At 41.7% G+C, this 25,981-nt stretch overlaps 1 protein-coding gene across 28 annotated transcripts in view; it reads right to left on the bottom strand.

Moving 5' to 3' along the window:
- Positions 1-25,981, bottom strand: part of MAP4K4 (mitogen-activated protein kinase kinase kinase kinase 4) — a 249,378-nt gene that overhangs the window by 37,304 nt on the left and 186,093 nt on the right. For 2 of the 28 annotated variants that reach the window (XM_065423707.1, XM_065423708.1), the window contains exons 13-22: positions 19,832-19,993; positions 17,730-17,816; positions 16,902-17,108; positions 6,586-6,816; positions 5,604-5,710; positions 4,785-4,936; positions 3,576-3,673; positions 3,270-3,278; positions 2,282-2,457; positions 1,570-1,690 (exon numbers count right to left, since the gene is read on the bottom strand). In XM_065423707.1, the coding sequence (XP_065279779.1) occupies positions 1,570-1,690; positions 2,282-2,457; positions 3,270-3,278; positions 3,576-3,673; positions 4,785-4,936; positions 5,604-5,710; positions 6,586-6,816; positions 16,902-17,108; positions 17,730-17,816; positions 19,832-19,993 (1,350 nt within the window). Of the gene's footprint in view, positions 1-295; positions 488-1,569; positions 1,691-2,281; positions 2,458-3,269; positions 3,279-3,575; positions 3,674-4,784; positions 4,937-5,603; positions 5,711-6,585; positions 6,817-8,708; positions 8,871-16,901; positions 17,109-17,729; positions 17,817-19,831; positions 19,994-25,981 lie in introns of all 28 variants that reach the window. The other 26 variants (XM_065423710.1, XM_065423711.1, XM_065423720.1 and 23 more) reach the window with 24 other exon arrangements.

The raw sequence follows: 25,981 nt of genomic DNA, 5'->3' as shown, positions 1-25,981 counted from the left end.
AAAAAAAACAAAAAAAACCCTTGTCTGAATATATGGTAATCAAGTTTAGTTTAAACAAAAGCCATGCAATTAATGACTCACTGTAGAAAGCAAAAATAGTAAACTAGCAAGTTTGGGGTAAAATTGATCTAGAGTTAAGGGCTTTTCATACAGAACTGAAATGTGTTATTTTGGAGGTGGGAGAAAAGTGACAGAAAAAAGCAGGGGAAGATTGGCTGGAGTTCCTCTGCAAACTAGCTATTAGGCAATACTGGAATAACCCTAAGAAAGCAGCCAGCTGTGGTGCAAGACATACCTCATTAGTAGTTAGCTTGTCCTGGGGTGTCTGTGGGGACATGATGGGTGTCGGCTGGCTGGAGGATGGGGAGGAGGAGGTGGAAGAAGTGGAGGAGGAATGGCTTTGCTGTAAGAGATCTGGCAAGAGGTGAATGCGACCGGCAAAGCCATTGCTCTCATGATGGCTGGCACGCTTTGTGTCAACTGTACTCTGTAGAAAAAACAGGCACACTTGTCTTGCTCAAGTGCTGCTTAAGGCTTTCATTCCTATCAGCTTTATCTACTTTTTTTTTTTTTTTTTTAAATGTACCGATATCCTATGCCTGGGTTAGAAGTGTGCTGAGCTTCCAGAACTCAGTAAATACTGCTCCTCTGGCAAGCAGAATTGAGCCTCTCACTTAATCTGATTCACTTGCAAGGCCAGCTCCTTTACCAAAAGAGTAATTGTGCCAGTAAGTCTATGCTGCTCCTACTACATCTGTATTTGTTGTTTGCCATCATTTTATTTAATTCTAGCGTGAGTCATGTTCTGACAAGAACTGGAAATATCTGGTGAATTCCCTAATCTAGCTATTTAAACAGTCACCATGAAATTTTAATTAGCAAACTGTAGGGTTCAACTAAAAAATTACATTCAGTTGCAAAACTCAAGAATGTGATTACTGAGGAAGTCCCCTAGGAGCTGACAGACTCATTAACAGATGAGCTAGTTTAATACACAAAGAAGCAGCGTCTTCACAATCAAAGATAGAACATTTCAAAATAGAAGGAAACCAAACAACACGCCTAGATCCATCCACAGTCACTGCCCTGCCCCTTGTAACATTCCCCCCCAGCCCCCAGCACCAATTGTTTGCTACCTTGCTTTTTTGTTAGTTTGTTCTTGACTTGAGGCTTAAAGTAGTTAAAAGAATTGAGTACTTTTCCCCCACCCCTTTCTAATTCCGAGATCCAGCGTCTGGTTCTACCATAAAACCAGGTTAAGTTCTTCTGTGCTGAGACTTTCTTCACACACCTGCAGCTTTTCTATCACTTTTTTGACACAGACTTTGAGGTGCTCTGCGTGGTGCTATAAATGGATGTCATTGCAAAGCATGCAAAACAGTAGCAGCAAGGGATGGAGGCTACTCTTTTCTCTGCATGCATCAAGTGTCTGCACATCCAAAATATGCTACATCTGTGTCTTGATAACATGGACAACAAATATAATGTAGAAACAGCATGGGTGAATGAACAAGCAGGTTAATGATCACAGTAAATGCACAGCACTGTGCAGGGAAGGAAATACAATACCTGTCGGACGATTAAAGTACCCTCCTTGGAAGGCGTCATGGCAGGTTCACTCTCCACATCATCGTGGACAATCATGGTTTTCACTGACTCTGTTTCACCATTGCTCAGGTTCAGAGTTGATCTATGCATCAAGCAAGAAATAATTTGGATAAAATAACCCCACAGTATTTCGGTTTTAGCTCTGTCTTCATGTATTTGTATCAAGTGCATGTCATAGATCGTTTACAGCTGCATTCAAAGTGGAATATTGACATAAATCATCAAGGAAGAGCTTCTTCAAGAAACAAATGAGTCTAAAATTGCTAAAAACAATTCTTCACCTTTTATAAAATGCAAATGAGGGAAGGAAACAACACACAACACTATAATTTGGCTTCTAGTAACACAAGACAAACATTAAGATTTAAAGGATCAAATTTTCAAATGGTGCCAACGTGACTTAGGAGCTTAAGTCCTATTTTAAAAAGTGATTTAGTCACTTGCTCGTTGACTTTCAAAGGCACTTAGACTAAATGCTAAAGTCACTTTTGAAAACGGACCATTTTGAAGATGTTACCCTACATGTTTCGGAAACGTGAGCATTAACTGACTGCTAAGTACTTTTGATGGACTCCTGAATACGGTCTTGATAAAAGAGGGCTAATGAACGAAACATACGTTGTGGTCTTTTCCCCATATCCACACAAAACAGAAAAAACACAGAACAACTAACACAGCTCTGGCATCCTCCGGCCCAGATGTAGATTCATCTGCTCCTTCTTGTTCCATATCGTCATCCTCCTCATCTGTCGTCCCCGACTCTTCACTGGACGATGAATAGTCTGTCACCTTGTGTGGAGGTCGCACATCCTCTACAGCTCGCAATTCCTTTGCCAAGGCAGTTAAATCCTAACAAGAATGAGACAAAGGGGAAAAAGAAGAGTGAGGTTGCAGATTGGAGAGGAGGAGAGGCAACGTATCAGCAACACAGCTGCGGGGACTGAGTTTGTTCAGTTTGCTGCTGCACTTCCATAGTTCCCAGCAACAGGTGTTTTGTTGTTGGTGGTGGTGGTTTACTGATTTCTTTGTGCTTTACTGGCAAATTAAAAAACAAACAAACCCTAGAAATTTAAGACTATGTAGGTCTTTGCCCCCTCTTACTCCTACCAGAACTGCTAGAGCAATGAACACACTATAATACGTTGTTTTAAGGAGTCCAACATTTTCCCTCCCCAACTGTTCTGCATATTGACAAGCTACAGTGCATGGAAATTTGGGCAGCAAAGTTGTAAGACAGCCTAAATTTACTGAGCTGTCTGTTCAGCTGAACACAGTTTGTATAAAATATTTCACATACAGATGCTCCCCGGGTTACGCAAGACCCGACTTACACAAATCCGCACTTACGGAAAAAGTGGTTGTTGTTGTTTTTTTGCGCGTAATGGTTGGAGATACGTTTCCAACTTACGCAAGTCGGGGAGCGTCTGTAGTTTATAAACTGATGGGATGGGAGCCACCATCTTCCTTTAAAGGACTTCATTTGATTTGGGCATTTGAGTGCTAGGGCAATATAAGGATAAACAACATATTCATAGATTTTGATTCAGATGGAACCATTGGAATCATCTACTCTGACCTCTTGGATACCAAAGGCACAAAATGTAATGATAATAACTTCAAAAAATAAAAAATATATTCGATTGTAATAGCTAAGTGCTTACCACTTCTCCCTGCACCATTCAGCACAACAATGGTACGGTTGGGTCAGATGAATCATCATTGGTCCAGCCACATGAAAAGTACACAGGATGGAAGGAGAGGTTTGAAAGGAAGAAAATGAGAAAACACAAAAATTCAAGAAGCAAACAAAGTACATTTAAATGTTTAACACTTCATAGTATGCAAATGCCAAACTGAATCTCTAATTCACTCATAATGCTTGGATTCACCGTGTAAGTATTTGTAATGGACCTATCTAACATCAAGTAAAAAAAATCAGATAACCAACACAGTTAGGTTTAGCTTACAGCAGGCTTGTTGGGTCTGAAGACTTCCTTCTTCTCTTCAGGTTTTTTGGCTGCATTTTCATGACGTTGAGACGGTGAACCTTCAGATTTGGATGATGCTACATGTGTCAAGACGACCCCCCCCAAAAAAAAACACAAAAAAGGGGGGTCATTGTTAAGTTAGGATTTTTTTATTTATGCAGCAAAAGGAGCACAAGGCCTTGTCTACACTGGGTATTTCAGCCATAGGGGGCCAGCCACAAGTTTACCTGCACCAGTGCAAACCTCTAGTGGTGACAGGAAAAATCACAAGCAGCTGCAATTTGCACTGCAGCTTACCAGTGACTGAAAACATGGAAAGAGGCACATGACATACAGCAGCTTTGCCCATCTATACTAGGGAATTAATAGCACTCAACATTGAGCATTCTGGGGTTTCCACAGACTTATTTCATTCCAAGCTCCTTTCCCTTTAGCTACCTCTATAGTGTGTCTTACACCGTACAGCTGAATATGCTCTAACATTACATAACAGCAGTGTCCTGCTCAATTCAAAAAGCTATAATGAACCTTTTCTATTTTTGCTGTATGTTTAAAGAGGGGGATTGGAACTGCTTTTCAGATATAATTTTTGTAGGTTTTCATTGACACCCCCTCTAATATTTAAAAAAAAAAAAAAAAAAAAAAACTATAGAGGATTTGATCTTGGGTCAAAAGGAAACATGACATCTTGACATTAGGAAAAAAGAAACCCAAATGAGAAAATAATTAAAATGCTAATGAATCTGGCTCTGGAAAAAAGTGTCTATCCTTGTACTCATGGAGAGAGTTGATGTGCAATGAATGATCAAGAAGTAGTCGAGATGCTCATACAAATGAAGGAAGTTAGTTCAAAGATCGTATATGAAAAGGAATGGACTCAGTCATGTATTTTGTACATTGGTGAATAAACCTGAAATTGAGTCTGAATTGGAGAAAGAGGCTAAAACCCACTATTGAAGATTTCTACACATACAACCCCCCTCAAAACAAGGGCTATGAAAAGGGACAGCATATACAGAGGATCAAAACTTCCCAGCCTGATACTTTACATTAAAAATTCCTTTTACGTGAAGATTCATTGTCCTTTATTCGTATTACTATTATTATTAGCTGCTGCACAATCCAAACATTACAGATTCATCTAGAAATCCTAAAGGAAGGGGGAAGAAGGGGAAAAAGAGGACTTACATCTCATTCGGAACCGTTCACCAGAGCCACTCTGAGATCCAGGATGGGACCCCGGCTGTGAGCTGGAGTTACTTGAGCCCGAAGAACTGCCGCTGCCTGGTCTCGGCACAAGTTTCTCCACCCTCTCCCATAGCAGACGAGGCTCTATATTGCTGTCTCAAGAAAAGTGCATTTGTCAACTTTAATTTCAGATATCGCATTTTAAACTTAAAATCAAGCTTGGTTACTCATCAACATTTCGTTAATGACTGATCAGAAGGAGTGTACTAATCCTTGTGCTTAGGACTTTCACAGCAATTCACATCCTACGCAGCAGCCACACTAGCCATCTTAATATCTGAGGAACCAAACTTTCTCATACACAAAAATAAATTAAAACAATGCTTAATTGCTTTTCGTGCTACTTTTTGTTTGAGGACTAGCTATACAACACTACATAGATACTTACTACTGGGCACCATGCTTGCTCCTGGGAAAAGCCCCTGCTACAACACAAAGGGACCATTTGCAGCAATAAGTACAGTACCTGATAGCAAGCACTTGTATGACTGGGCCCTTTTTTCTAAATGTTAAGACTACTCTGAAAATATTGCAAGACTTACTCAAACAGCCCCTTCAAAGATGCAGAGGCAAGAAGAAAATTCATTGTTTGTTGAACTATTTAGTGCCAAAGAAACTCAACATTGACTGCTAAGAGAGAATGGGTCCACTTTCCTCCTTCCTTCACATCTGAGAGATAATGCCACTGATCCTTTCTCTGGCTTCCAACTAACTTTCCCTTACAAAACAGGAGAGAGAGGGAGATCTGGGCTTACGAACCTTGTGGAGTTTCTTTGCCCTGCTTGATTATTTTGCTGCCCACTGCTCTGCAGTGGAGAATCTCGACGTGATAGGACGGGAGACCTGGACGTTGTTCTCACAGGTACCTTGGGTGAAAAAAGAAACAGTAAAAATTAATGTAGAAGGGAGAAAGGGGAAAAATTAAGATTCTCCTGCCACAGCAAATACATTTTGAATAACATTATTCTAAGTCAAAGTCAGTATAATTGAACAAAATGAAAGAAAACAAAAAAAGAAAAAATGAAGAATCTTTAGCTGGGCTGCTGTTTGGATACTGAAAAGAACTGAAAGTTTAGACTAACATACCTAAATAGCTACCACACAAACATACATGCCCCTTACCCCCAGACTACTGAGACATTTTAAAAGAATATGGCATTTTGACTGAAGCAAAGGAGACACAAAGCAATTTGCTGAAATAGCATGAGGATTAGGAAAATAAACTCAAAGGACCAAACGAATGCCCGGTAATGGATCAGCAGGAGACAGAGACTGGTGGGAAGCAAGAACATATTCAGAAGAAGCAAATCCCAAGCGGAAGGGAAAAAAATATTGAATGTTTCTTTTTTGTTCATTTCCATCTAAACTTTAAATAAGTTCATGGTTTACAGCTTGGTTTTCCAACCAGAAATAGAAGAAAATAAACTTTAAGCTATCATGTCAAGGATGTTTTAAATTCTTTCCTGAATATTGTAATGATTTGTTAACTTTGCATAATAAATCACTTCTCTACAAGAGCCATAGTGTGTAAATATTTGTCATTTTCATCAGAGATTGCAATTCCTTTTTTTAACATGTTATCATGGGCCAATTGACTAGATATCTACAGTATAAACTCCCTTCAAAAATACTCCCCAATCATGGCACTATTCTGTGGACCCGTTTTTTCCAGTGCGTAAACGATCACACTTCAAATTAAAAAAGAAAAAAAAAAGCACACTTCTGTCTTTCTACTCCTTACCCTTGGAGGCACCTCGTCACTGTCTGATCTAGCCCAAGCCTTTTGAGTGGGGTCAGGTACCTCCGACTTAGAGTCAGAACTCTGATTTAGCACTTCACTGCGTGAAGGTGGATATGGGTCCTGAGAACGAAGATGGTGATGTGCAAATTTGGGAGAAGGGTCACTGAAGGAATGGGATCGCGAGACAGGGGAAACATTGTTCTTGAGAGATGCCAGATGGGACCACTGTACCTTACAAGAAAACAAAACATAAAACATTCAATGCGCTCTGTACAACTGGCTTTTTTTAACAGAATAAAGGCGAGTGGGTAGGGAGAGACAAATTGGTTATGGCATAAGGCAAGCGTGAGGTGGAATCAAAAAGCAAGGAAGGTGCCCAGAGAACATAACAGACTTAGAACACAGGATGTATGCATTTTGGTGAGGTGCGCTCTCCAAATACACATACACTAGTAACCAGAAAAAAAATAAACATAAGATCTGCACTATGGGCCTGATCCAGAGCCCAATGAAATCAACAGGAGCTTTTCCTCTGGCTTCACTGGACTCTGAGCAGGTCTTAGATAGCAGCACCTGTTGGATAGACAATTTGAAGCAGATATCAAAGTGAAGAAATCCATAAGTTAGGAATACTGCCAAATGTGCAAACCTAAATATGTTCTGATTTATAATATAACTAAAATCTTAAATTTACTAGACAACACAAAACTTTTGAAGGAAGATCATAAAACGAAAGCCTTTATTCCTTTACAGTATTTTTCTATATATATTACATATATAATATATATTTATATATTATGTATGTTATATGTATATTATACACTATGTTACATATTATATATAATGCATATTATACATTCACCATATATATCATATACTGTACACACACACACACACACACGATGGAGGCACAGCAGCAGCTCCATAATTAAAGCTCCATTAGCAGTTCTATTTGTAAGCCTCAAATTGACCCTCCACCCTATTCCCTTCTCAATTGCGAGCTCAGTAAGCCATTTGTTTGAAAAATGCTTTCTGAAACAGATTAGGAGGAAAACCCTTTCCAGATAAGATCATATAACTCTAGGATACATTGTTTTCACCCACTCAATCAACAGTTAGCATTTAACCTTAGTTTTATGAGGGTGTCTCTATTTGGCTTTATAAGTGTATTATTGAATTCTTTTATTACACAAAGCTGTGCAAGAGACAGATTCATTTGAGTACAAGTCAAAGGCAGGACTTGAGAAATAGTTGACATGGTTAGCATAAAGTAACACACACAAGCCCAAGATTATCAAATACTGCTACAAGTCTCTCTGAAAGCCAGGAAAATCTGAGTTGAGGATTACATTTGGTCACGATTCCTCCCACTCTCCCTTCTGATCAGATTTTGCAGTTGTCCCAAACATTTGCAATAGTTCGTCACAACAAGGTAAGCAGGGACAGTTTTAGTCATCACTGTCAATTATGTATAGACTTATCAAAAGAAAAAAAGGCAACATTTTATGATCTGCATGGATACATAAATTGCATGCCAAGTTTAATTAAACTAATTTATTTAAATTTTATATCTAGCCTTTTTGTAAATCTTAGCTTGTATTTATTTGTACATTCATACTCTAAACTCGATAAAATACAGGCTCCCAAAATTTAGAGATTCATTAGGAAACAGGACAACCAAGACAATCAATTGTTCTTGCATCTAGTTAGTTTTCCTACAGGGATGTAAAAGTCAAGCCTGGTTATTTTGTTCTTGCACATCACCTCCAGTAATAAAATGCTGTTTGGACCACATTATGACCAGTGCAACCTCACTGTCGCTTTGACTGGAATGAAGGCAACCATTCTGCTGATGCACAGGTAGGGACAGAACGCAGCTAGCTCTCTTAGGTAGGCTGGCTCCGCTCAGAAGTAAAAAGCAATTAAACCCACATGCTCATCACTAAAATAAGCAGGCATGACTCTGAATACATACAGAGAGCAAATCTGTTGAATAAGTCACATTGAAAAGTAGTAATACACTTTAAATATGTATTTTTATATGCCAAGATCTTCAAACCTAAAGTTAAGTGAATTGGGGCCTCTAGTTTTCTTCCATCCATTCCAAGATTTTCTGCTTTTACCTGGGGTTCCACTGGTCTTTGCAGTGCAGGCTGAACAGGCTCTGAGTTTCCATTGGAAAAGGACTCTGATCTTGAAGGCACTGGTGGCTCCAACACTTTGCCCGTCTGTTTGGACTGTGCTTCAGGGGACCCCTGATTAGTTTTTCTAAATCTATCCTCCACCTAAACCAAAGTTACAGAATGTTAGAAGCAGTTGTCAATGAAGTGAAGTATGTAGGAATAAGAGAGCAACCACCTCTCTTTCCTTACAAACATTTTATGTTTGAAGAAAAACTTTCCCCAGGTACGTGAAATGCTGAATGAGCAGGAGCAAAATAGCAGGTAAGTCTAGACTGGAATACATACCCAGATAAAGGGTGGAGGTAGTGAGACATGCCTTGACAATGAAAAACTTATACAGTCTTGTCAACCTCAAGAGATCATAATTTTTCAGGCGTAAAAAAACCCATCAAATCACATTGTTTAGTCTGTCTTCTCTACTCCTCAATTAATGTGAGAGAGATAATTTTAGGTTGGAACATCAGCCTTTAGTGCACACAAAAATGCCTCTCCCTGGATGGAGACTGCCCTTATCCTCTCCTCACCCCTAATACAGGGAAACTGCCATCCATTTCCTGGTGCTGTCTTTAGTCTCTCCTCTCCTGGTTTATTTCCTTTGATAAAAGGAGGATCGGATGGTACATAGTTTGAGAATCGCTGACCTAATTAATGCATCACCATTCACACCTGCACATAGAACTTGTAAACTTTTTAGGGTCGATGAGTTATAGATATATGTATTAAAGAACTTTAAACTTATATCAGTTCGTATAACTGATAATGCCACAATATGTGATTGTTTTTAGCCTTTTGCAAGAAGCAACCCTTCCCTGACACTCCTCTCTATCCGACTTCTCTGCCAGACAGTAGCGTAGCTAGTGGGGTTCATGGGAAGCAGCCGCTTCCCCTCAGCACATTTTCAAAAAGTGGCGCGCCTGCCGGCCGGCGCTAACTTCCTACAGACAAGGGGGGGCAGCACGGCCGGAGGAGCCATGGGGAGGGGGCGGCACGACCGGAGGAGTGAGGGGGGGCGCAGCAGGGCGGCCCGCAGCGCAGCCGGCAGCCGTGGCCGGCCGCTGCAGCCGGAGGAACGAGGGGGGGTGCAGCAGGGCGGCCCGCAGCAGCGGCCGGAGGAGCCAGGGGGGGCGCAGCAGGGCGGCCCGCAGCCGCGGCCGGAGGAGCGAGGGGGGGCGTAGCAGGGCGGCCCGCAGCGCAGCCAGCAGCCGTGGCCGGAGGAGCAAGGGGGGGGTGCAGCATGGCGGCCGGCAGCCAGTGGGGGGCGGGGGGGCAGCACAGCCGGAGCGGCCAGAGGAGGAGCCAAGGGGAGTGTGGCCAGAGGAGGAGCCATGGGGGGGCGCCTTTTTTATGTTTGCTCCCCCTGCTCTTAGATCCTGGCTACGCCACTGCTGTCAGAGACTTGCCATCACTTTCCCCCTCCCCCGACTCCTCCCTTCCCTCTCCTGTTTCTCCACCCCTGCTTTCCCTCCCCTGCCAACTCCTGCCATGCCTCCACCTGCTGTGGACCCACTTCTAGCCCCCCCTTCCCCAAAAAACCCTAAATCTGCCTCCTGCTCCCCCTCGCTCTCCTCTTTTACAGTGTCTTTGCTGTTCATCATAGTCTCTGTATCCTGGCCAGCTCCCTGAACCATGCAAGCCATCATTTTGCCCATGGACATGGCTTCAATCTCACTAAAAAGAGGGGAAATGGCAGCCATCTTTATTAAGGGCAGCCTCACTTTCACATGCGGATAGACTGTAGGGAAATGGTGGTCATCTTGCTAGCTACAGACCCATTGACAGAAATAGGAGATGGTGGCCATTTTGAGTAAATGAAAATTCATGAGTGGGCAGCCTTTCATCATGTTTCCAAGAACACACCCAAATTGCTAGAGTCATGATACAATCGCAAAAGTTGGCAATACAGGTTATAATACTGCAATTTACTAGAGAAATTTACTGATCAACAGTGTTTTCTTCTCAGCCTGTAAGACAGGAAGATAAATGAAAACAAAGCCATTATCTTTATAACATAAAAAAATATTTTCCATATAATACTCTGTGATATTAGTTCTAACTAAAAGAAAGGATCTGTGGAAGATTTTTTAATAGATAGATTTATTTCATAGAACTTACTTCTTCCACAAACCAAAATATTTGGACTGCACCTCTCTTCCTGCAAATACAGGTCAGATTTGTGCATAAGGCTGCAGTATTTGACGACAGATCTTCTGCTCTCATGTCAGGTGAGTATTTCCAAAGCTCTATTGCAGCATAATAGTCTGATTTAGTAGAATAAACAGAATTGCACTACGATCTTATCTGTGTTAACTGTACAGATGGGCCCTACAGATAGAGGCTATTGCATAGTAACCTGGAGAACTTATTTTGGGTGACACCAACTGGAAGAGGGGTCAGTCCCAGAAAGGAAATCAGGTGACCAAGTTTCCATTCTGGATCTTTACCTCTCCCAGTCTGCGACAACTGGAACAAAGTGTGTACTAAGGAAAAGTTAGTAAGGAGAGAGAGGGAAGACAGATAGATGGGAAATGTTCTTCCACTTCCCTAAAATTAGAAGTATTAATCTGTTTTGGAATCACTGCCTGGCGCACCTTCCTGCCAAAGGATCTGCTGCACAGGAACAGAGATCAATCCTGCACTACTCCATGAAAGTGTTGAGAGGTGACCTGGTGGCAGCTGGATTGATTTCTTTTTGTGGATTTCTGCTCAAGAGGCCACTATGGATCCCCTTTGGGCACTGCTTTATCTGAATATGCTTCTGCAATGAAGGAATTGTTCCATGTTACTGTGGAGCATTTGGATGATTTCAGGCCAGGGCATTTAGGGTAGTAGTAAGTGAATAACCATGTTTCCCTGAACTGGTCAGTTCTATGTTTTTTAAACTGTTCTCCTCACATCCAAGATCATTAATGCTTTTTCTTTAAAGTGGTGAAGTTGGGGGAGAAATTAAGGAAGAATGATTTCCTGTGAGGTTTGGAACAGAGTTTACTTTGGCTACCAATGACTCTGGAATACCATGAGCTACTGTATCCTCTTGGAAAATGCAAGGAGGCTCAAGAAAAAATATATACAGGGATTGGTTTGTTAGAGCTTGTAGCATTATGAGTAGATCTCGGGTAGGAAAGACAAAGCAGCACATTATCTCAAACCAATAATCAGATGTAAAGAATCTCATCCCTTTATGTTAGTGTTTAGTGATGAATCATGACATGCCCTGGTGAAGGTGTTAGGCCCAAATCCATAATGCTGGAAGGCTGTGTTTTCTAGACTTGATCTTCTATCTTGATATCAGTAGGAGAAATCCATCTGATCCCCTTTGTAGGCCAAGAAAAAGGAATGCCTGTGTGAGGCTAGAAGAGTCTCTACTGTTTTGGCATATCATCCCAACATGTTTAGGACTTGCTGCTCAATAGTCCAGCTGTTGGACTCAGGTAGCCTGAAGCGAGATGCTAGAACAGGAGTTCCTGCCCTGCTGTGAAGATGGAATGGAGCCTTCTGAGATATCTCCACTACATCCAAGTACCATGGTGCTGTTGGCCATTTTGGAGTGATAAGAATGACTGGACCTCCTTCTTTTTGATATTATGGATCATTCTTTCTAGTACAGTGGTTCTCAAACTGGGGGTCGCAAGGTTATTACCAGGGGGTCGCGAGCTGTCAGCCTTCACGCATGCCGAGGCGCCGGCTGTCAGCCATGCATAGGGCTGACAGCCCAAGCCCTTCAAAGCTGGGTGGCTGGAAAGCAGCGGCTGCTGGCCAGGCGCCCAGCTCTGAAGGCAGCGCCGCCCCCATCAGCAGTGCAGAAGTAAGGGTGGCATGGTATGCTAGGGGTGATCACTTTTGGCAGGGGTCATCGCGGTCTGAAATATTTTCAAAGAGAGTCCCAGCAAAAAAAAAGTTTGAGAAACCCTGTTCTAGTAGCACAAGTGAGGGGTGACAGCTCGGAGACAACTGTCTGGTTCCTGTCCAAGCTTTCCTGCATTGGGAAATTCTAGCTCTCCTTGTGTCTATCTCAACTTCTAAGTGGATGATCCTCATCGAAGATCCAGGGGATCCTATAAGTTTAATATGAACCCATGTGCCTGGAGTAGGAAAATGGTTCCCTGGCAATAATGCTCTGGTGAGATTTTTTTTATGACAACCTCAGATGACAAACAGTAATAGTGACTGGGTATATGTAGATAAGCTTCTGCCAGGTGCACTGATAAGTAAAATGTTTCCTGGATTGATTGCAACAATAGTGGAACCTGGAGCCTCCATCCTAAATTTTGTCATTTTCATTGCCCAGTTCAGCCTCCTGAAGTCTAAATGGACCAGACTCCACTATAATCTTTTCTTTAGATATGAAGAAAATAAGATAAAGCCCTGAGCACCTTTTGGCTTGAGTGACAGGCTCTACTGCCTCTAGCTGTAGGAGGTGTGATGTCTCTTTCAGAACGTATACAGGCTGCGCTATCTGAATTTGATTGGGAACAACAGTGTTTGAAAGTGGGATGGTCTATACATTTCCAGACAGAGACAGGCTCTGTTTCAGTCTGGACAACGGAAGGGTTAGTCCTGTTTTCCAAGCTGAGCTTTCCTCCAGTGTTCCAGGTCCAACTCCAGGGGTAAGATGAATCTTTTTTCTGATATTTTTGTTGTTGTTTGGAATTTGAAGAGCCCTCGTAGGAGGGTTTGTAATCCTCCTTGGACTTCACTGGAGTGGGGAGCAAACCCACTTTGGCTTGATCATGCTATCAGCCACCACCTCAACTGGCTGTGCTCCTCCCCAAACAGGATTCCTCCTGAGGATTTTGAGGCACAGAGGATTTACTTTGAATAATCACTTCTTGTCAAAGCTTCAGCCCGAGAGTTACTGACTGGTCACCAGAGTTAATTGCCACAGCTCCCGCATAAGCTGGAGAGTCAGTGGGCCCCTCTACCACACACACACACACACACACATGTACTGGGTCAGACCAAAGGTCCATCTAGCCCAGTATCTGGTCTTCCAACAGTGACCAATGCCAGGTGCCCCAGAGGGAATGAACAGATCAGGTAATCATCAAGTGATCCATCCCCTGTCACCCATTCCCAGCTTCTGGCAAACAGAGGCTAGGGACACTATCGTTGCCCATCCTGACTAATAGCCATTGATGGACCTATCCTCCATGAATTTATCTAGTTCTTTTTTGAAGCCTGTTATAGTCTTGGCCTTCACAACATCCTCTGGCAAGGAGTTCCACAGGTTGACGGTGCGTTGTGTGAAAAAATATTTCCTTTTGTTTGCTTTAAACCTGCTGTCTATTAATTTCATCTGGTGATCCCTAGTTCTTGTGTTATGAGAAGGAGTAAATAACACTTCCTTATTTACTTTCTCCACACCAGTCATGATTTTATAGACCTCTATCATATCCCCCCCCTTAGGCATCTTTTTTCCAAGCTGAAAAGTCCCAGTCTTATTAATCTCTTCTCATATGGCAGATGCTCCATGGCCCTAATAATTTTTGTTGCCCTTTTCTGAACCTTTTCCAATATATCTTTTTTGAGATGGGGCGACCACATCTTCACACAGTATTCAAGATGTGGACGTACCATGGATTTATATAGAGGCAATATGATATTTTCTTTCTTATCTATCCCTTTCTTAATGAGTCCCAACATTCTGTTCACTTTTTTGACTGCTGCTGCACACTGAGTGGATGTTTTCAGAGAAATATCCACAATAACTGCCATTGTCATTGACCCAGACAACGTATCTGCTGCATCAACCACTGAATAAAGTGTGGTTCTGGCCACCATCTTATATTCTTCAATAAGAGCCTGGAAGTAAGCTCTGTCTTGCTGTGGTAATTTGTCTACTAAGTCTGTGAATTTGGAATCATTCAGATAGCTGTTCTTAGTCTTAGACTGATTGCTCGCTATATGAAACTGAAGGCTAGAAAAAGGCTGGTTTCTTCCCAACAAGACATTTAGCCTCCTTGTCAGGAGGAGTGGATTTAAGATGATGTTGTCTAGATGCCTCTGTAGCAGCCTATACAACCAGAGAGCTCAGTGCAGGGTGGGTAAAGAGAAATTCCACTCCTTTAGCTGGAATGAAATAATGTTTCTCTGCCTTCTTGCGGGTTGCGGCGTATGTGGCTGATGTATGCCAGACTGCTCTAGCAGCTTCCAGACTAGCTTCACTAACTGGAGCTGCTATTTGACTGGATCTAGTGGTTTGCAGGATATCCCAGAGTTTGTGTTGAGGGTCCTGAACCTCCTTGAGGGAGATCTGGAGTTCCTCTACCACCCTTTGCAATAAATCCTGAGCTATTTATGATCATCTGGAAGGGATGGAGATGCTTCATCAGGAGTTGAAGACGACAACCTTGTTGGTACTGGCGGAACTGGTTCTTATAGTCCTCCTCTTCCATGGGGTCAGGAGGAAATTCTGACTTTTCCCTTGGAGTGGAATGGTGGAGTGACTCAATGGCAGAAAGCATGGGCTCTGTATATCTGGCATACAGGTCCCAGGTTCCCCAGTATGGCCAGTACACTGGGTCAGGAGGAGGTTGTGGGGGTCCCCATAGCATGGGGCAAATGTCAAGATAGAGGTTGGTACAAAGGAGGCTCTGGATCTCCTATCTGGACTAACATGTTTCAGAGGAGAAGATGATAGCTCCTCTGGTGGTTCAGATTTTCCCAAAGAAGAGAAGAAAGGCTCTGGATCCAATGGAGATACCAATGGTTCCGACAGAGGAAAGGCCCAGCTAGCAGATGGAAGAGGGGATAGGCTTCTGTCAACAGTAACATCTCCTAAGACAAGGTCCTGATGCTGGGAGAAACTGAAGCTCGGGAAGAGCAAAGACATGTTCTGGTGTAGTATAGGTCTCTGACCTCCCAAGAGCAAGGGGTAGGATCCACTCGTGCCAAAGGGGGCAGAGGAGGGAGGCTTCATGTGGCCAGAGTAAGAGACAGTGATGGTACCGCCAGCAGTAGCCCTTAGGGGTTGAACAAGCAGATTTGCTCGATTTAGGCAGAGCTGTGTCGGACGTCTTTGAAGCAGACGTAGAGGAAGACCTGTTCTTATGCTTCTGCAAGCATTCTTTGCCTTCCCAATCAGACCACAACAGGGCGTCTGTGGGTATGGATTGCTCTGCAACAGAGTCGGACCTCGTGACGGGAGGCACATTCCATGTTGATTCAGGCCAATGTACCTGGAATCCTTCAGCCTGAATCCAACTGTGGCCTCACGGCTTACTCCATGGCATAATCCAATGTGGGAGGTGGGGAATCTATCTAACTAGGAAAAAAAACTCTGGTAAAATCTATAAAAACTATTAAAAACTTACTAATTGTAAGGAACTATACACAAAAGGCACTAAGGCAATCTTTGAAATATTTACAGATTGAAGAAATCCAAAGGAGAGCTGCAGACATGGGAGGTTCCAACCAAGGTCATGCAGTGGTAAGAAGGAACTGGAGAGACAGTCTGTCTGCTCCACTCTTTATTCCTTCAGTTGGAAGCACAAGGAAGACCAGGCCACATGCGCAGACCAGCAGACACTACTTGCAAGAATTCTATAACTTCAGCTGCATGGAGCACATGCGCACCCACAGTGACATACACAGATGGACCAGCACTTGAAGTAGAGCTGTTCATGATCAAAATACATGTCCACTATGAAGTAGGTGAAACTACTGTGATTTACCAAACTTGAAACCAGTTCTCACTACTGCTCTCGTTGAGAACTTTTCTTTCCATCCTTTATATGTAAGCCTCCCTGGGCTTCAGAGCCTAGGGATCTAGCCTGAGCCAGAACATCTGCTCTGCTAATTTTAGCTCTGCAGCATGAGCCTGGGTCAGTTGACCTGGGCTCTGAGACTCGCTGCCATGGGGTTTTCTTTGTTTTATTTTGTTCTGTGCAGATGTACCTTAAATGACTTAAAAACCCAATTCCAATTTTCAAAAGTGATTTAGGCTTCTAAGTTCCACAGTGAGCCTCATAAGAGCCTACGTCACTTTTGAAATGACTACCCAACATCTCATTTTGGTACTTTGGCTTCCAATTCTTTTGAGCCCCATTATAACAGAATCATAGCCGTCAAGATGATGTTTGATCACTGAGGTCAGAGGAGCACATAATGGGAATAATATAAGAGAGCAAAAGTTACCTCACGTGCTCTTTCAGAAGGTTCATAATGGGATTTAGGCTCAGGGATATGAAAGCTTTGTTTATTCCTTTCTTGCTGCTGCTGCTGTTGCTGCTGATGCCGCCTATGATCATGCTGCAGTGACAGGAGATACGCTTGCTCCTGTTGCAACTGGCGCTGGAGTCTCTCTGCTTGTCGATGCTCCTCCATCTCTCGCCATCTGTATTCCTTTGAGAAAACGTGTGAGTAATTCAAGATGTGACACAGAACTTATGGAAGGTATTTCCCTTTCCATCCCATTAACAAAAATTCATTTTTTCCCCTTAAGTGTAAGGTATAGAGAACTAACTTGGACCAAAATGGCATATACGTTTCCTGTTGGGAAAGTTGAGAGTGTTTTGCTATTCTTGACGGAACTGGAGAGCTACAGCAAAATGTATTTTAATACAAAATTATTTAAGGTAAATCCACTGTAATGTTCAAAAAACAATGATTTGGAACAACACTAGGCCTTTGTATCCTTGGGTTGATTTACATATCATGTGCTTTTGATCTGCAGCATAAGCACTCTAGTTCTTCACTGAATGCCAAGGTCTGTTCAAAAACTTGACCACCAAACCAAAACTGTTCAACTTTAACATAAATCCTCCTCTTACTGCACAGAAAGCAGTATGACCACATAGTACTTCTCATGTGTGCCTGTCAGCCCACTACGCTAGCATAAATGGCCTTTTAATCAAGCTCCATTGTTCATACAGTAGGTGCAGCTGTGTCCGACTAAGGGAAGCCTAGGACTGGCCAGATGAATGAATCCTATAGCTACTGAACAAAACAGATACAGTGCGTTACCAGTAACATGGCCTGCTCCTGGAGCAGCTGCTGCTGAAGAATTTCCAAGTGCCGCTGCTCCTCTTCTAGCTGTCGCCTGATATACTCCTGTCACATAGAAATTACCCAGCAATAAATTTATTCAAAAGGAATGCATCAGAACCACCTGAGTGGAACACCACAAGCTACTTTCCCAGTCATCTTTAGTAATAAATTCCCTTAGTGCTGGATTAATGCCTAGAGAACAATTTAGAAAACCCTATAATCTAAAATTCTTAGTTGGCTGATGTATCCTGGTTTGGACCACTGTAATATTCAGGGCATGGGCCACAGCTTGTTTATGTATTTTGAAAGTGGTTTCAAAAGAAGCAAATGCACTTAAAAGTTTGAGAGTTAAACACAGCAAGTCTTACTCAATACAGCCAACACAAATCACATGCAAGTTTGATTAAAAATTAGTGTTTCACACTTGTGTGATGAACAGTTAGCAACAGCAAGAGCCAGGCTTAGTATAGGCAGACCTTGTGCAAGCTTCCCCACGGGGGCTCTGCCAAATCTCACACCTGACCTGCCATCTCCCCTACTAGCCCAATCAGAAGCCTCTCCTAAGCAGACACTGCCAATCTTGCTGAATTATGCGATGGTTATGACACAAACAAACATCCACTAGGAAACAGATTTTAGACCAAACAAACTCACTTTCTCTTGTGACCTAGCCTACATCGAGAGGTCAAAAGCTAATACGTTTACCCACTATGTCACCAGGCCCCCATACCAACTCTAACTATGAAGCACCCTATCCAAGCAGATAACATCCTATCATGCAAATAATGGAAGTATGTAATATATGCATGCGTGCAACATATATACACACACACACGTACAGTGTATGCATAAAGAAATTAATGGGTCAGTGCTATGGAGACGGGAGCTACAGAAAAGTGTAATGATAGATCAATGATGTACACCAGCTTATCACAGGAACCCTGGCAAGTCCACAGGTCAGGTTAAGAAAAATAAAGAAGAAATGTGTTACATTTCTTTAAAACATGTAGCGGCACAATTTGACTGTTTCAGTTAATGTTTGCCATCATTGCCACTGCATTTCTGTGATTTCATAATTAGCATCTAAACATTTTAAGGTGCTACTTGGGATAAAAGGCATCTGCCTAAAAGCAAATTACGCTTCATTGATTCATCCCAGTAGGCTCAAACTTTTATTTTGTGCCCCGTCACTCCAAAATGTCTTAAAACAAAAACAAAAAGTCCATTGCATTCAGAAGGGCAACAGTCCATAATATAAGGTACCACACCTTTAAGTAGATGTGAGATATTTCTGGCCAAATCCTGCTCCCACCGAAATTACTGGGAATTTTGGTATTGACATCTGTGAAAGCAGGATTGGGCCCTTCATTTGGAATGAATATTTACAGAGCACACAAAGTAATTACCCTGATTAAAGTTTATAACGGGTTTTTAAGTGTGCAGGTTTCATGCATAAGTTCCACAGCTCAGTGACACACAGTTTGAAAGACCTCACTTGTACTTTAAACATTAAGAGCACATTTACAGTACATAAGATATTCTAAATGTTGTCTGAATTGGCATACACGACTGTGGATCCCCCCCCCCCATAGAAAAGGAAAATACTGTACAACTCAAATTAATATAGTGTTAAGGGTTCATTTTTCAACTCCGCGTATTCAGAGTTATAACTAAGCCTTTGACTTAACTCATCCAGCACGCCAAAGCATTACAAATAATATGTCTATCTTCCTCTGAGGTCTTCTGGACCTGGCTGATCCTGTGAGAGCTACTGTTCAACAAGGAGAATCAAGAACCCATTTTCAGTTATTTGCAGATTCCATCTTCAGAGGATTTTAGTCAAATGATGGGTGTAAATTTAGCTTAGAGCCTTCTGTGGGCGACATTTAAGACTTCACTTTGCAAGCAACATAAAGGTCACTTTATTTCCCCATAGAGCTTTATGTTCTACTTTTCTGTGTTTTTTGTCAAGGACAACAGAGAGGTCGGCTGGACTCCTCGGTGTTAGTTCTTTTATATTTAACTAATTTTTAAAAAAATAGAACAATGAACCTAATGCACTTGTATCATGGACTCACCTGCTCTCTCTCCACTCTCCTCTTCTCTTCCTCTGCTCTCCTCCTCTCTTCCTCTTCCTTACGCCTTCTCTCCATTTCTTCTAGCCGTCTTTTCTCCTCCTGTTCTCTTCGCCTCTGCTCACGCTCTTGTTGCCTTCGAGCTTCCCGTTCTCTTCTTTGTTGCTAGAGCAGGGGGGGGAAATAAAACGTTACTTTTATGGTTACCAAAGAGAGAACGTTGGGGTTGATTTCTACTGGAAGGCTGGTAAGTAAAGTTTGTAGGCCCCAGCAACTAACAAAAGAGTGTTCTTTAATGTGCAATAAACTATTCCATACATAAAAGGCAAATATCCTGACATCATCAGTTATATTCTTGAGCTTCTTCACAAGGCTGCTTATAATATTTTCCCAAACACTAAGGGGTTCACTGCTGCTGCTGCCCCAAGACCAGATGTAAAGTTCAAACTCAAGCATCTTTGAAGAAAGAATGCAGTGAGGTAGTAATATGCAATCAGTCACCTTCTGAATTCCATCAGCCTTTCCCATTATCCAAATTTTGCCAAAAAAAGAAAATGAAATGAAATAATCCCTTTCTGGATCACTTGCAGCAAAAATAACAATCCTATGAATATTTGATAAGCTTTTTAGTCAACATGATATGTTGTATGCTAAGAATTTAACCGCTGGTGCAACAACCTAACTGATGAAAAGGCGCCATCAATTTTTTTGCCAGTGAATTAATGTGTTAATGCCCAGAAGTGCCTCACCTTTCCACAACATAAAATGCACCTATTTTTAAACCTCTGAAAATCAAGAAACACAGGTTTACATCTTTATGGTCGCAGAGATAAGCTTCCAAACATGAATCAAATATAAGCTGGTGCAGTGATGTCTGCATGAGTCTGCAGACAACCCTGAACAATAGCTCTGAGAGGAGTGAACTGATAGATTCATGTCCATACAGCACAAACTTAGTAAGCAAGACTGATATTTATGCTTCAGTCTAACTGCTGATAATTGTAGCGGAACCGTCCAGCTAATGTGCCTACCTCAAAATCTCAAACTGCCTCCCACGCGTCCTCGAGTGCCAAGAGACCCAGCTGTCTCCTGCTTAGCTGCCAAAACCTATCTCCCCTGACAATTCCTACAATGTGCTTACGTGCTTCTAATACAGAATTCTACAACTTGTTGAGAATAAAATTTAGAAGGCCTGTAACAGGAGATAACTAATGATTATTCTTTTTCACATTTAATTCAATAAAAATTCAGGTTTTTAGTTTATCTGAAGCTGCCACAGAATCATCAGTCTGCTGAGCAAGAATGCCACAGTGAGCAGGGGGCCTTGCCAGAGAATTTAGCCAAACCTGTGATGGAGTTCACATGGCCATGGCTATAGGTGCTCGCTCTGCAACTGTGCACACTGAAGCACTAAAGGCCATGCTTCACTCCCCTCTCTTCCTGCACCTGCTGCTTGCTTTACTAAGTACACACACAAGTTGACTGCTCATTGTACAGTAAGTAAAAATGCAACTGCTTTTTTCTTCCCACTGGGATCAACACTTTGCCCCGGGTGTAGAGGAGAGTGGTTGAGAGGAAGGTGACTAATGCAGTTTAAGGCTCAGAAATACATCGCTAATGCTCTACGCTTCCAGTGCTTCTTGACTAGTAGCGCTTTTGGAAGCTACGCAGCTTTCTTAGAGATATTTGTTCATATACACCCACACCACATCTATTGGCAGCATTCCTGCTTTTCTTTAGAGTCACCTGGGATTCACCACCACCTTCCTTCTCTTCCAATTTCATTAGACATAATTATGCTCTTTCCTCCAGTATGTATTCTAGATGTCTCTACACACACAACCTTTGCACTTTTCCCTCTAAGTAGGCACCTAGATTTCTCTGATTTAAACAACTTCTCTTCAATGAGTAGAGATACAAAAATAGTAAAGGCAGCTCAGGAAAACAGTGGAGTTCTTAGGTTTTACTACTTGGTTTTTAAAGCACATTAGAAAGGGTTAAGTGGGCTCTTTTGTTTCAGAATCTACAAATCTCTTGTCAAACAAATTCTGTATTTAAGTGAAAACATTCAGGTGCCTCTTGGCTAATCAAGTCTCACGGGCTCTAAGTTATGAAGCACAACAATTTGGTTGTCCAGAGAATGCAAGAGGCAACAAACTGTGGTTAGTTAAGATGCAGGTTTATTAGCTCTAACTCTTCTTATACACAATTGCTCTAACACTTCTTAAACATAATTTTTTCTAAGAAATTAATTCTAGGCTTAAAAAAATTTCTTGACCCCCAAAAAGCAAAGACAAAAATACTTTCTGGACACAAATAGTCATCATAGATCAACATTTCTTTCTAGTTATTGCTGCGGGGCCAGCAATAAATAAACTACGCTGGTTTGTTGCAGTATCTATAGCCCTGTCGGGTCATAACAACAGATCTTAAAATTATATTATTCAGATTACTTTCTTGCTATCCTCCTCCCCCATTTCAACTCGAGCTGTTCTCAAAATACTGACAGCTAAAAATCAAGTCAGAGATAGAGACCTATGCTTGCTCTACCTAAAAGAAATACTTTATACCAGCTATCAAATTATATAAATCTTTAATATGCAATTTATTGGCTCATGAGACATTCAGCTGCTTGGTTAGTGTCACTAATAAGCTTGGAGAAAGAAAGATAGATAATGAGAATGATGCAGTTCTAAGGTCCATCTTCATGACATACCAGAGCTAGAAATGGAATTGGTATACCATTGGGAAGATGAGAATCCCAGCATGTGTTTCTCATCTTCATGGTTCACAAGATATTGCACCTTCAATCTGACATCAGTCTCTCTGTCGAACAGTATTTATTGACACGATACAGGATATATTGCAAATCGTGGACCAGTGTCTTTCATTCCTTGGAAGATGGACACAGTTTGGGTCATTTTAATGAGATGAATCTATCATTTCTTGAAGCTATGGAGAGGTTTTCAGCAGTGACTATAAATAGAAATGCCTGATAAGATAGCAACAAACAAACAAACAACAAAGGAGTTCAAAATTGACTGGAAGAGTGTGGCACTCTGTACCTCAGAGCAGCAGCCTGGAACCCCCATATTCACCACTGAAACCTATATATACAAGTCATATAATGATATGTTTTGTACAAAGTATTCCTTGTGAGGTATCATTTTAAAAGTCTTGATCTGTTGAACATTAATATCCTCTTGGATTGTATGTGCTTTCATTGTATGTGAAGTTATGGAAGTTTTCCTACGTGTGTGTTACTGAAATACGTTGTGAGGTTGGGAGATGCCCACAGCCAACCTTTCAGGTACAACAGTAGAGTAGTCAGATGCACTGATGGCCCATTGAAGGGAATCCACTCTCCCAATGACTAACCATCTCAGAAACAACACATATACAATGGAGACTGCTTAACCCACATCATAGCTAAAGATCTTTCCAGCAAGCTGGAAGAAACAATAAAAGCACAGGAAGTGACATCATGACCTGGCCTCATTCCCCCCACAACTCAACACCTGATAACAGGTCTGGAGGACAAAGACTTTGAACTGGGGAGTGTGGTCCTGGGCTGGAAGATAGTTCCAGCTTGTGTTTTAAAGCTCTGCAAACTGTTTGTACCATCTGTCGGGGTGAGAGAGCGCTTGATTCAAATCCTGTTTAGTTTATAGAACTCAGATTATGAATTTACTTTTATTTCTTAGGTAACCAACTTTGATCTCTACACTTACTACTTATAATCACTTAAAAGCGATCTTTCTGTAGTTAAAAAATCTGTTTTATATTTTACCTAAAACACTGTGCTTTGGTTGAAGTGTTTGGGAAATCTCAGCTCACTTTACAAAGGCTAGTGTGTGTCCTTTCCACATCGAGGGAGGGACGGACTGGGTAATGAACTTACACTGGTCAGGCTTCTGACGAGGGCAAGATGGTACAGTTCTGGGGTGCAAGGCTGGGGGGGAATTGACTGGAGTCTCTCTCTTGTTGATTCATGAGTGGCTGGCAAAGCATTCATGTAACTCAATTGGATGTGCCCCTGCCTGTGGAGGTCTATGTAAGTGCAGTACCTGTCAGAGGTTTGTAGAGTGGCAACAGCATCACGGGGTGGGAGGGATACCCCAAAGTTGGTGGGACAGAGGGTTCAGTGGTCCCACAGTCCAGGTTGCACCCCGGGGGGTCCCATCACAAGGAACATGCCAGTTTCCCATACCATGATGTAAATAAAAGAATAAAATTCTATTTAAAAAAAAAATCTTGAGTTTCAACATCCACAGTGCATGTTTACCACCCACTAGAAGATAAAGAAATACAAACTCTGCCACCAGTCTGCACTTAAAGCAAATCTCTGAAGCACAACCATGCTGTTGTCCGAGTGCCAAAGCACACAAAGGGATGGAGTTTCTCTACTCCAGTTCTACCTTCCTGTTAGCACCACTTTAGTTGACTTGCTAAATGAATGGAAGTCTAGGCACCTGGCACTGCTTACCAAAAACACCACCTTCCCAAGGTCCACCGAGTATGCAGAGCCCACCTTATAAGACTTCCTTTTCTTTGAATATGGCCTGTGAAAACCAAGCCACTGAAGCAGCAAACACTAAATACACAGAATTATTTTCAACCAGTGAGGAGAGATGTATTGTGATAAAAATAGAGTAGGCTCTGAGAGAGGTTTTCGACATGAGTAATGATCCTACTAGCAAGCTATAGATTTCCTTACTTTTAAAGCAAGACGATCCACCTGACCTCCCACTGTGCACTTGTGCTTTTTAATCTAAGATCACCTCACTGCCTGGTTTTAAAAAACTTTTTTTGAGAAGTGAATACTGACAGGGTATGTTCACAGTGGCTTGCCCTAGGAAGGTTCACTCATGATAGATTTTTTTGGTCTAAGATATAAACTGTAAGTGCTGCTTATATAATTTCCTTCTTGATTTTAAAAATAAGTGCATTAGTTACTATACCTCCACTTATAAGTCACAAAAAATACACAAAATTTGGTATATAGCCGGGTTCCTGTACATACTGAGCTAGCTAGGTGGCATAGGCTGTTGCACTGTGGCTAAAGACAGTCTTTCAGATCTTCTTTAGCTGGACGAGAGATATGGTAGTCTAGTACCAACCTCTCGTGATGCTGTATGTCAGATGAGCAGATTATTTTCAGACAACTAGCCACTAAAGAAAAGGCAAGCTACGGAGTGCTGAAAGGAAATTTCTAAGAGGTGCAGATAGAGCAATGATAAAACTGCTAGGATCCTGACAACTGTCCTCCTAATGTCACCCATAACGCATTCTAACTCAGGTGTCATAATGGTTCATGATTTTATAGGTCTGAGCTCACATACTATGCTGTGTATCGTGATTTACCAGAAGGGGGCAATACAGCTACATATGCAAACTGCTAGTTTGCATATAAAACAACACAGTACCCTAGCTCACACAAGAAAACACCTCTATATAGCTGTCTTATATCCACATAAAGGTAGATATATACATGCATTAATGTTGGTGACCGAGTACTTGAAGATGGGGTGAGGACGATAAAATAATCATAATAGACATGAGTCCAGAGTGTAACCAACCCAAAATGTGGGCAATTCAAATGAAGTGGAGCCTGGATGGAAACTATTTCTCTTTCAGTGTTGTAAAACAAAGCCCTGGCAAAATCAACCCCTTCACCTCAGTTGTGCCCAGCTTAATTGGAACCAATTATATCAGAACTCTCTGAACTGTGGAGGTTATTTTTATTATTTGTATTATCGTAGCACTTAGGAGATCTAGTCATGGAGGCTCAGGTACAATAGGACTTGCATCGCAACTAGTTCTCATTTTGCAAAATCAAAACTAGACTCAGTTTTGCCAAGCACTAATTCTGATGCTACTTCATTCCCTTTAAGCTCAGGATTGCTTTTTTCCATTTTGTTGAAGAGGAAAGCTCAGATGCAGGCACATAAAAAAAAAAAAAAATAAGTCTAGGACAGCTCAGATTTCTTTTTTTAACCACCTACGTCTTAAGTGTCATACAAGTGATCATTATATAAAAGCATATGTCTAACCAAAAACTTGCAAAGCTTCAGATAATCTTCTACACTTCAGCAATGTATAATTTCCTCCTTCTAAGTAATGCAGAAATTATAAGGTCTCTGAAACAATTGT

The sequence above is a fragment of the Emys orbicularis genome, chromosome 1 (genome assembly GCF_028017835.1).
Source record: "Emys orbicularis isolate rEmyOrb1 chromosome 1, rEmyOrb1.hap1, whole genome shotgun sequence".
In the NCBI taxonomy this organism is placed as follows: Eukaryota; Metazoa; Chordata; order Testudines; family Emydidae; genus Emys; species Emys orbicularis.
The sequence above is the reverse complement of the archived record's forward strand: the minus strand, read 5'-3'. Positions and strand labels throughout refer to the sequence as shown.